Raw genomic sequence first — 12,277 nt, forward strand, 5'->3', positions numbered from 1 at the left:
TTGTTCATGGGTGGAGGCTGTTCTGGTTGATGCTCCTGTCCTTGTCCGGGCGTTTCATGAACAATTTCCACAGAAGCCTTGTCCCTTGTGCTGGAGCCAGGGGAGGGGCCTTCCGGGGGGATGGTGTTGTGGTTGGCTCTGGCCCAGCTGCTGCCCCAAGGAATGTGGAGGTGGAGGTGGGGGAAACATCCACATGCCACAGGCCTGTTTTGCTCCCTATAGAATCTCCCAACGAAGGCTCCTCTGATGAAGGAAGCGTGAGTAGCAGGGAAGAGGAGAGTTTGGCAGACAGCACAGGAGGAGATCAATCATCCATATCATCCCTGGATTCTGAACACGAACGTATGACGGACCCACGCATGCATAGAATGATGCATAGGAGAGAACAACTGAAGGATTATTACAGGAGATAAGTGAGGCCACCTGTGGTTGGGTGGGGCTGCTGTAATTAGTGCTACAGATAAAAAGAGTAGCGTGCTGGTTTAGCCTTGTGGAAGTTTATCTGATTCATAGTTTCGTCAAGATTGTGGTTTTGCTGTTTCCCTGTTCAAGACTGTGTGTGGCCTTTCTGGACTTTGGAATTGGACTCAATCTCCCAGTTACTGGGTGAGAAATTGGATTGCATTTAACCTGTGCCTTGTGTGTACCATAAAATTCCTTTGACATTTAAAAAGGGAGTTTTTTTCTGCTTTTCTATTGATAAAGACTTTTTGTTTTCCTTCTATCATGTGGTGTGTGTCTTTTTGGACTAATTACCCTGTAATTACAGGCGGTTGGGACATGCCAGCAGAACATTACCAAATTAATTTATGAGTGGAAATAATAGATTTAAAAGATATATTTGCTACCCGAGTCCTCGGAAAGGGGCGGGTTACAAATCTAATAAATTATTATTATTATTATTATTATTATTATTATTATTATTATTATTTATTATGTTCACAGAAGGCTTCATTTTATTGGAAGGCTACATTTGTTTGTATGTTTCTTTGTCTATAAATGCCAATTAGCAGTGGAATATTCTAAATATCTTGCTAAATATGGGTCTAGTCACTAAGGTATTATACATTTGCTGATTCCTCTAGTTCAAAGTTTGGAAATGTAAATTAGCATGTTATTTAATGTTCAATTTTATAAGAGCTCTGTTTCAAGAGAACTGTCTGAGAACTTAAGAGAGCGAAATCTACAATTTTTTACAGGAAACTATCTTTACTGCCCAAAAGCAAAGGTATTGCACTGTGCAATTCCTGGAAGCAGTCTGGCTGTGCACAACCATGCAGTATCATTTTATGTTGGTGCGGGAACATAGGGCTGATTGGGCACAGACCTGAAGATTTGAGCATGATCTCTGTATAAAAGAAGAATTCTAATAATCTGTGGCAAGTTGATTTTAAAATCATTTCCAGTTACTAAAAAAAGTCAGCAGGACTCACATTAAAAATCCTCTTGGGTGGGATGATTAGTTGGAAGAAAAAGTTTAATTACACAGGGTTAAGTATGTTCCCATTTGAAGTAACATTTTATTACAAAATTACCTCTTCTGTTACTATAAATGAATCAAATTTAAATAGATAACTATTTTACTTATTTAAAATCCTCTCTTTGTTATTGCTTGGACCAACTTGGTGGATTTTTCTCATTTTATTAAGTTTTTATTAACTAGTCCATAGTTTTACTCATACACAGCTATGTATCTTGATTTCCCATCAGATTGCTTCCATCCCTTTTATTGACTTAATTTTTTTCAGTAACAAAATCCTTATGCCAGACTAATTGTACTTAAATGTGTGAAATTAAGAGAAACCTACCTTTGGACCTAAAGGTCCTGTATTTCCCTCAGCTCCCTGCAATAGAAGGTGTCATTTTTATTGCCAAATCTTAATTCTGTTGGGTAATAAAATATCTGTTAGTAAACAACCAAGCTCATAGAGCACTTAAAAATATGCAATTCAGTCCTGAATCATGTATATTGTCTTTGTGCTAGAATTAAACAACATTTATACTTTCTTTTTCTGATTACTAACATATCAGGTACTGTCCATTCCAGTGTCATATAACAGAACTCAGGAAGAGAAATTTTTCTGCCCTTTGGATAATAATACGTCCAGAACTTAGATTCAACCCCTACCCTTCTATCCTCTAGGAAGATCTGAAGACATGGTTGTCCTATCATACTTGGGAGTCAAGAAGTGATGAACCTTTTCTATAGAATGTATTCAGCTGCTGACTCTGATTAAATGTTTGCTGAATTGAGATTTATAATGTAGTATGTTTGCTATTTTTATTTATATTTTGAATATTGTTTTTAATATTGTTGTAAGCAGCTTAGAGTCACATATATGAGATGAGTGGCTATACAAATGAAACAAATAAATTCTTAAATTGAATGAATAAATTGACCTGATATGGCATTCAGTGACCTTACATGCTAAATTATTCTGAAATAGGAGGTATGGCCAAAATAATGGAATATTCTAAAAGATAATATAATGCTTTAGAATCCTCAGCATCTGGATATTTATTGATAGCCTTGCCTTTACTAGTGAGACATTTATCATGTATAAGTTGTATTGGAACTTCTCTGTTCTTGTAATAGAAACGAAACAGAAATCAGTGAACGTAAAAAGGACATGGGTTAATTAGCAATCCTACAATCTGTAAGAAATGGCTTTGGATTCATGGCATTCAAAGTTGTCTTGTTTTCTTTCCCTCTCCAAATGGAGATAGGGCCAAGTGTTAAGAAATTCTGTTCATTTCTTCTAATCTTTCTGAGCAAAAATTTTTGGATTCTTTAGGGCTTCCTGAACTACCTAAGTAATTTCTGTCTGTTGAACTGAATGTGTTATATGCAAAAAGAGAAGCATTCTCTATTTATCTAGAATTTCTATAGAACTGCTCCCCCCCCCAATGAATGAGAACATGATTTTGAGATCCCAAAAGTACATTGAACAAAAATCCAGACCTTCCCAATCTGCAGTAGCAAAATAGATGTGCTGAAAACTATTTTAAAAATGAAATGTCCCAAGGAAGACTCCATATGTTGTAGGAAAAAATGTTTGTGGCTCAGTGGTAATTAATACAATTAATTAATTAATACAGTTAAGCAATTAATACAGTTGAAGAAAGAATTTTATTTTCTCCAGGTGCTAAAAAAAAAGACATAAGGAAAAAGTAAATATCAGTTTAAAATTTATTTGAGCATTCTAACATGTTTATAGACAAATCCAATCCTTCCTCTTTCTAATTGCTAACAATATATAAATAATAAGTAGAAAAATAAATTTCTCCTTCAGTGAGCCTGAAGTTATGATTTCTTCTAATCTAGTCTGGAATTTTTGTATCCTTTTTTTAAATAAGGGAAAAACAACAATAGTTTATCTATAGGAAAAATTATCTGTGAAAACCAACCTCTTTTTACTTTCATGTCCTCATTATCTTTATTTCATCAGACAGATTAAAGTTGTTCTAAGATATACAAGTATATTCCTTCCTTCTTTAGTCTAATTTATTCCAAATATAATCCCAAAGTGTACAGAATCTCTTAAATTACTCAGACATTACTTTGAAGGAAACCTGCTGACTACAGTGACTACGAACAGATGAAACAAGAGAGCAGTATTTTTTAACCCTGGTTATTTTAAGATGCATAGACTTGACAGTTCCCCAAATTCCCCAACCAGCCATTCTGGGAATTGAAGTTGACACATCTTAAAGTTGTAAAGATTGAGAAATGTTGCATTAGAAAGTGTGGACAGCCAATTCCATGAGGACATAATTTTCTATCACATCCAGGATAACCAGATAGTGAAGATAAAGGGCCCCACCTTATTTCCTGGATCTCCTGCTGAGCCATCTGAACCTTTCAATCCTTTTTCCCCCTGAATAGAGCATTAATGTTTCTGTTAATTAATATGTAACAAATAAGTAATGTTTCCATTTTTGTGCTAATCATTTCTACTAGGTATACGGGATAGACAACTTAGCACATACGTTTATGAAATTCATAAAAAGTAGTATCAGAGAAACATAGCTTTTAAGCCAATTACTATTATTATCAGACACTAACATAATATTGTACTAAAATTAATTTAACCTTTTAAATGGTTTAATTGTTCCCTTTAGATGAAGCATTGTTCCTTCTTTGATTTGTATTTTATTGTTGTCACCTGGAATGAGGCTGCCAAAAATAAATAAATAAAATAAAATAGAAAGCATAATTTTATGCTTAATAAGTAAACTATTTGTAATATGCGTCTCACTTTTCAGTATTAGGTAGGTGGACTATGTCCTCCCTAGCTGCTATCACTAGGCTGCAGCTAACCTCAACAGAAGAAAAATCTTTTATTACATCTTTTTTCTTTCTTTCTTTCCTAAGGCTAAAAGGTTTATGGGAATGAAGGAAATTTGAAAGTCACCAAGATTCCAAGATAAAATGTAGGCAACAGGAGGGGTTTTTTATAGTATTAATGTATCATGGTGGGATTTAAGGATCTCTATCCCCAGTCCCCATCCTAGTTTAACAAGATGTCAAGTGCCTGATTTCTTCTTTTTTTTTGTTATACATTTTGTCAAAAATTTCCTGAAATAAATCATATTCACCCTTCTTTTTTATCTAGACATTTTGTCTAGGACTGTGCAAGGCTTTCACAAGAGATGGTTTGCATCATGTGACAGCCAGACTTAAGCATTTCTCCAAGCTGGTGGAGATAGCCTCCAAGTATGGGTTAAGACCACCCTATGACCAATGAGGATTGAATCTGTAGTTTTTAAAAGTAGTACCACTTCCTATGCTCCCCCTCTTAGATTCAGCCCATGACCTAAAAGGACACGTACTTTCCTTCCAATTCATCAGAAGTTCAGGATATTACAAAATTACTGGGTTTTTTTTTTGTTCTGGTGGACTTAATTCTCCAGATACCTGAGGCACATCTGGCACATGAGCATCCTTTAAAAAAAAGGAAAAAAAGAGAAAATTCTAACATAAGTTATCACCCAAGGATATGTTCTAAGGAAAGAAAATTCTGGTGGTGGAAACTGACAGGCCTGACAGGGCTTTGGGAGTCAGAATGGCCCTTGCAATCTGGCAGCTAAAGTAGTGAACCAACCAGCCCAGCAGGGCTTTGGGAGTTGGAGTGACTGCCAATGCCTTCCTCGTTGGATTTGAAGGTGAGCAGCAATGTGAGATGGTGAAGGGGACAGATCCTCCTCACCCCCCATCCCCACTCCTCCCTGGTTCTTGTCTCATGACTTGCCACAACTGGCAGAACATGTAATTCTGCTGGCCCTGCCTTCATTTGCTGGTCTGAGGGCCACAGACAGAGAGAAGGAGCCAGGCAGATTGTCATGGCAGCACTGCAAGTCACGATATTCCCTGGCAGACGCCAAGATGGTGAGGTTTAGAGCAGGCCGAGCTCCTTTGTTCTCTCTCCTCCTGGGCATTTTTCTTGTGGCGTGGCTCTGTTTCTCACTGCAGAATCAAAGGAGGCCATGTGGGTGCAAACATGGAGCATTTCTTCCTGGCTGCCATTTATGGACAGTGGTGTGGGTACAGCATAAATACTACCTCTTCTTAAGCCAGCCACTAGCATTGGAAGTAAGGCTTTGAAAGAGCAGCCACGTGGCCTAGCACAGTCTTCTTTGTTCTCTCCCTGAGGCTCACAGGCCATCCATGTGGATACAATGCCCAGCTACATAGAAAGCCAGCAGTTGGCACAGGCCTCAAGGGATCTCTAGCGTCACCCCTTGGGGGGTCATAAAAAAGAAAAGGGAAATAAAAGAGGATCAAACAAGATAATTAAAGAACAATATCTAACAAAATCTTTCAGTCAGCTGTGGAGAACCCTGCCAGAAGAGGGAAGAGGCAGCGACTGCAGCTCCTTGGAGGGGAGATTTTCTGAGAGAAAAGCCATAAGAAATTGCAAAGAAACCATAAGGAATTGCAAAGATCCTAAGGGGAGAAGTTCTAATGACTGAATACTGCAGAGAAAAGCAAAGAATCGGTGAGTTTTAGCGTGCTACAAATATAGCAACATGTACCCATTTCCACTCACCTTCTCCTAGCTGCTCCATAACAAAACAAAGAATCTCAGCAGCCAGCATCTGAGGTATAAGAATCCGGATACTTTTTTTTCCTTAACTCCAGAAAATCTCTTTCCCTCTTCCAAAGCTTAAACTCAAATCATAAGCTAAGAGACTTAATTAACTTCAAGAAGTTTCAAGAAACTTTAAAGAGGAAAAGTTCTTCTCTCCCCCCCGCTCCCCTCCCCCCTAGCCCATCTCAATTTGCATATCAAAGGCCTGAAGAAAGGAAACTGACTTTTCAAACACCCAGATGGTGCTAGGAGCTGGTAGGCGCTAATAATACTCCAACAAAAGGAATAAACAAACCAACTTACTAACAAAGAATTGCCTTCAACCCAACAGTAAATTCTCTGATTTTCCAATTTTTACTTACTCAGCATTAGGAATCCTGACAATAGCGAAAGGACTCTGAATAAACTTTAAAAAGAGTCCAGCCATTGCAAAGGACTTGGGAAGACGCCTGACCCCCAGCTGTGTAGAGCCATCATTAATTACCTGACCTTAAAATTCCTAACTGAGACCCTCAGTGGTAGGAGCCCAGCCTGCAGTGAAAGACCCTGCTAACACCAGAGTCTAGCTGCTAGTGAAGGACCCTGGAAGATGCCTGATCCCCCCTAGTGGCTGTATAATAACACAGCAACCTTTCTCATTCAAAAGCTATAAATCTCTACAGGTCGCTCCAACACCCCTAGTGGCTGCAAAGGAACCCAGCAGTCTCATTCAACCAGCAGCTATGCCGTCCAAGAAAAAAATACAAGCAAATCAAGTAAATGAGTCTGTTAACATCTGCTTCATATGTAACAACACTATTAATACACAAGAAGGATTTATAAAATGTCACTCCTGCAAAAAATCAGCTCATCATACCTGCCTTAACATAAATAAGCATGTCGCCACTTTTCTTCAAGATAATCCTTCTTTCTACTATTGCTGCCCATCCTGCACTCCCAAACCAGACTCCCTTGGCAATCTATCTGATGTAATCCAATCAGCAGTCTCTAAAGCCCAACTATCATGCTCAGAAAGCATGGAACTACGGTTTGCCTCCATAGAAAAAAACATCCAAGATCTGATACACACTATAACACCAAAACAAGTACCCTACACCACTCCACCACCACCACTTTATACTCCACCCAGGCCACCACTACCTCTATCTTCAAACCCTACTACTGACATCTCCACCCTGATGCAAGATGCCATGGAACGTGGACAAAAACGCCATAACGCCGTACTTTTTAGCCTAGAAGAAAACGGGGAAACCGATCTATCAAATATCATCCACAACCATCATCCTCAATCAATCGCCCCTGACGATATCTTAGCGGTTTCTAGAAGTGGCCCTGTACTAAAGTACAGTGATGGAACAATGGCTCCCCGGCTGTGCAGAATAGTCTGCAAAAACAAAACTACCAAACAACAGTTCATCAGGACCATGAACTCCATCGCCAGAAATAACGCAAATTACAACAAACTCAGATCCAGACCAGACCTAACACTACTCCAACGCATCCGCTCTCATGAACTACAGGCCGAACTCCGGAGACGTTGTGACCAAGGTGAAACTAACCTCTACATTGACTACAGCTCTGATTGCATCAGGACCAAATCTCATAATCCCTTCTTCCCCAATCCCATTGTCCCTCCTCAGCCATCTTCTCCACCCATCATCCCTCATCTTCAAACGGACCCCCCCAGCACTTCAAGCAACAAATAGGATAGTGCGCCTCTTACTACCTCATTCCAATCCAATTTCTACCCAACTCAACCCAATCCCACCCTTGACCACGAACTCAATCTCAAATGTAAACTAATCAATGCAAGAAGCATAATCAACAAATTATCTGAATTCCTCATCCTACTTGACACAAACATATTTGACTCAATATTTGTTTATGAAACATGGCTGAACTCTTCATATCCTGACTCCATCATCACACAAAGTAACTACCTGGTCTTCCGGTCTGACTGCGACTCCCGCAGAGGGGGTGGTGTAGCCATATTCTACAAAAGCTCACTCAACCTAAAAAACATTCAAGTTACACAAGATCTCATCCTCCCTGAAAGCCTAGTTTGCGACATTTCCCTCAACACTACACTCTGTTTCCTTCTGTGCTACAGAGCTCCTAACTACGACATTACCCATGCAACTAAACTAACCTCCCTCCTAACTTGGGCAACCTCCTGCCCCCATCCCATTATCTTCCTTGGTGACCTCAGCCTACCACACATCAACTGGTCACTAAACGAATGCTCCACTGAACCTATACATACCGCCATCTATAACGCCGTCACCAACCTAGGACTGGAACAATTAGTATCAAACAACACCAGACTCAACAACTGTCTCGATCTCATATTCTGCAACAGCAAAAGTGCTATCTATGGACTGCACACAAAAGAACCTTTTTCCAACAGCGACCACAGCACGATCAACTTCAACCTCAACCTACATCATCTAAACACTCACATGAAGTATGCGGCCCCTAAGTACAATTTCAGGAAAGCCAACTATGAACTCATAGACGCCAATCTCTCATTTATTAATTGGCAATCCTTGTTCTCTAACTGCATCACCATTGATGACCTCTACAACACGTTCTTACACCAAATTAATAGACTTATAGATCTGCATGTTCCACTCACCTCTCCTAGAAGAAAACGAAAAAATAACGTACCAGTCTCGATAAAGAAACTACAAACCAAAAAAAGATCCCTCTGGCATAGAAATAAAAAAGGCCCAGTAACCAACTTTAAAAGCCGCTACAGAAGCATATGCCAACAAATAAAAGTAGAATGTCTCAACTATCACAGTGAACAAGAGGAAAACCTCCTACGTACCAAATCTAACCGTGCCTTCTACAACTTCGTCAACAACAAACTTAACGACTCCAGACCTATTCCACCTCTCGTAGGACCCAACAACAAAGAATACCACGATGAACCATCCAAAGCTAACCTCTTCAACTCCTTTTTTGGCTCCGTTTTTGTCAACAGTAATGGCTCATCCCCCCTCTTCGCAAATCGCATTCCAAACTCATTAAAAAACCTAATCCAAATCATCTTCACTATAGACTACGTTGAAAAAGCAATCCGTGACCTCAAACCTTCCCTATCTGTCGGACTAGACGGTCTTTGTGCATACTTCCTAAGAAAACTTTCTTCTGCCATAGCTGAACCCCTAAGCATTATCTTCCAAAAATCCTTCAGGACCAGCACTCTCCCCAAGCTGTGGTCAAAAGCAGTAGTCATCCCCATTTTCAAAAAAGGAGACCCATCACTAGTTGACAACTACAGACCAATATCACTATGCTGTGTCCCTTGTAAAATCATGGAATCAATTATAAATCGATCAATCACCCTTTACTTAGAATCTAATAACCTACTATCAAAAAAACAATTTGGATTCAGAAAGAAACTATCCTGCAACCTACAACTACTTCACTGCAAAAACATCTGGACTACCCATCTTGATCAAGGAAAATCCATCGATGCAATTTATATCGACTTCTGCAAAGCCTTTGACTCAGTGGTTCACGACAAACTTCTCCTAAAACTCAAATCCTATGGCATCTCAGGGCTCCTCCACAACTGGATTACAGCATTCCTGTCAAACAGGCAACAAGTTGTCAAAATCGGAAGCGCCATTTCCACCCCCGTCCCTGTCAAAGCGGCGTTCCCCAAGGCAGTGTACTAGGTCCTACTCTTTTCATCCTATACATCAATGACCTCTGTGCTAATATTGCAAGCAACTGTGTGCTTTTTGCCGACGATGTGAAACTATTCAACACCACTGACAACACACTCACTCTCCAAAAAGACCTTGACTTTGTTTCAGATTGGTCTAACACCTGGCAACTTCCAATATCAACCAACAAATGCTCTACCCTCCACATCGGCAAAAAGAATCCAAACTTCGCATATGAACTGAATAAACAAATTCTCACAGCCAACCCACACTCAGTAAAAGACCTTGGAATACTAATATCAAACAACCTAAGTGCTAAGGCCCACTGCAACAATATCGCCAAAAAGGCTTCTAGAGTTGTTAATCTGATCCTACGTAGCTTCTGCTCTGGCAATCTCACACTACTGACTAGAGCCTACAAAACCTATGCCAGACCCATTCTCGAATACAGCTCATCTGTCTGGAACCCATACCACATCTCAGACATCAACACTCTCGAAAACGTCCAAAGATATTTCACCAGAAGAGCCCTTCACTCCTCCACTCGAAACAGAATACCCTATGAAAATAGACTATCTATCCTGGGTCTTGAAAGCTTAGAACTGCGGCACCTAAAACACGATTTAAGTATTGCCCACAAGATCATATGCTGCAACGTCCTTCCGGTCAACGACTACTTCAGCTTCAACCGCAACAACACAAGAGCACACAACAGATTCAAACTTAATATTAACCGCTCCAAACTTGACTGTAAAAAATATGACTTTAACAATCGAGTTGTCGAAGCGTGGAACTCATTACCGGACTCAATAGTGTCTACTCCCAACCCCCAACACTTCTCCCTTAGACTCTCCACGATTGACCTCTCCAGGTTCCTAAGAGGCCAGTAAGGGGCGTATATAAGTGCACTGATGTGCCTATCGTCCCCTGTCCAATTGTCTTTCCTTATCTCATATGTGATATATATTCTCTCCTTATCTATATCTATATATCTATATCTATATCTATATATATTATCTCCTTATCTCTTATATCATATATACTCTCTCCCTCCCATCTACTTCTCTTCTTTTTACTTTCTATCGTCATATATATTACTTAATGTCTATTCTCTTCCATATGTATTGTATATTGGACAAAGAATAAATAAATAAATAAATAAATAAAAATATTGATTACAAAAAAGTAAAATAGCAGAGATAATAAACTATATTAAAAAAGAAGAGGAAAGGAGGAAGTATCAAAGAAAGAGCATGGCGTATTAGGGCACTAGGCAGGGCAAGGCCAGGGAAAAGGCCACTAGACTAGCCCTGGAGGAGGAATCAACAACCCCAGGGTCCTGAAACCCATTGCAGCCACAATCACAGAGAGATAGGTCCTCTCTGAGAGCCTCGGGCCCATACCCTTAGCCTTCCAAGAGACACCAGAAATGCCAAGAGAATACTGAAGCACTTAGAGTAATCAGTATGCCAGAGCCCTCCTTCTTGTTAGGGCTCCTTTTAGGCCTACTGGGACTCTTGGGATATAGAAACCAAATGGTTTTTGGTCATTTTATTCCCATCACTGTGATGACTATGGTCAATGGCCAGGGAAGTAACAGCAGGAGACAGCCTTTTTTTATTTAGACTGGGCAATATTTTATATTTGGATTATAACCACAGAGAACTCCTACAGAAGACCATTTTAAGTTCAGTGCTATGGGTCCCATATGCCTGCTGTATAGATTTTTGTTAACATTTTTTATACTGGGGTTTACATCATTTTTAATAATTGTTTTTAGGTATATTTTTAATGTTTCCACTGTTTTTAGATAAATTATTAGGTGTTTTTCTAGTGATGGATACATGTAATATTTGGAATGAATGGGATTGTATGATTATGAACTGAATGCATATAGTATAGATGGGATATTTAGCTTACCTGGCGATAGAGGTGTAGGAGGGTTGGGGGTTCCTTTCTTTGGGGTGGTAGAGGGCCAGAAGATCTGGAGAGAGGCAGATATGGAGGGAGCCATGGGGTTAGCTATTCTGGGAGAAGAAGAGATCGGTGCCTGAAAGTGATCCCTTGTTCCAGCCCCATGAGCTCAACCCGGGGTACTGGTGACAAGTGTAATCTGGGCCCTGGGTTCAAGCTGTTGCTACTCAATGCCAGGTCGATGGTCAATAAAGCTCTCCTCATCTGGGACTTGATCCTGGAGGAGGAGGCCGACCTGGTATGTGTGACTGAAACCAGGCTGGGCCCAGATGGAGGAGTTCCTCTCTCTGAAATTTGCCCAGCCGGGCTTCATGTATGGCACCAGATGCAACCCCAGGGAAGTGGGGGAGGAGTGACTATTATACCCAAGGAGACTTTTTTCCTACGTAGACTCATTGGCCCTGAGATTGCGGGTTGTGAGTCCCTCCTTATGAAGTTAGACCTAGGGGTTCAGGTGTGCTTGTTGCTCATGTACCTGCCTCCCAGCTGCGTGTCAACAGCTCTGCCTGTGCTGCTCGAGGAGGTGGCTGGGTT

General features: G+C 40.1%; 1 protein-coding gene across 3 annotated transcripts in view; it reads right to left on the reverse strand.

Moving 5' to 3' along the window:
* LOC139155540 (collagen alpha-6(VI) chain-like) overlaps positions 1-12,277 on the reverse strand; it is a 242,177-nt gene that overhangs the window by 51,926 nt on the left and 177,974 nt on the right. For all 3 annotated transcript variants that reach the window (XM_070730719.1, XM_070730718.1, XM_070730717.1), the window contains 2 exons: positions 3,825-3,878; positions 1,809-1,844 (listed from right to left, as the gene is read on the reverse strand). In XM_070730719.1, coding sequence (XP_070586820.1) covers positions 1,809-1,844; positions 3,825-3,878 — 90 coding nt within the window. The remainder of the gene's footprint in view (positions 1-1,808; positions 1,845-3,824; positions 3,879-12,277) is intronic.

The sequence above is a fragment of the Erythrolamprus reginae genome, unplaced genomic scaffold, assembly GCF_031021105.1.
Source record: "Erythrolamprus reginae isolate rEryReg1 unplaced genomic scaffold, rEryReg1.hap1 H_29, whole genome shotgun sequence".
NCBI classification, from domain to species: Eukaryota; Metazoa; Chordata; class Lepidosauria; order Squamata; family Dipsadidae; genus Erythrolamprus; species Erythrolamprus reginae.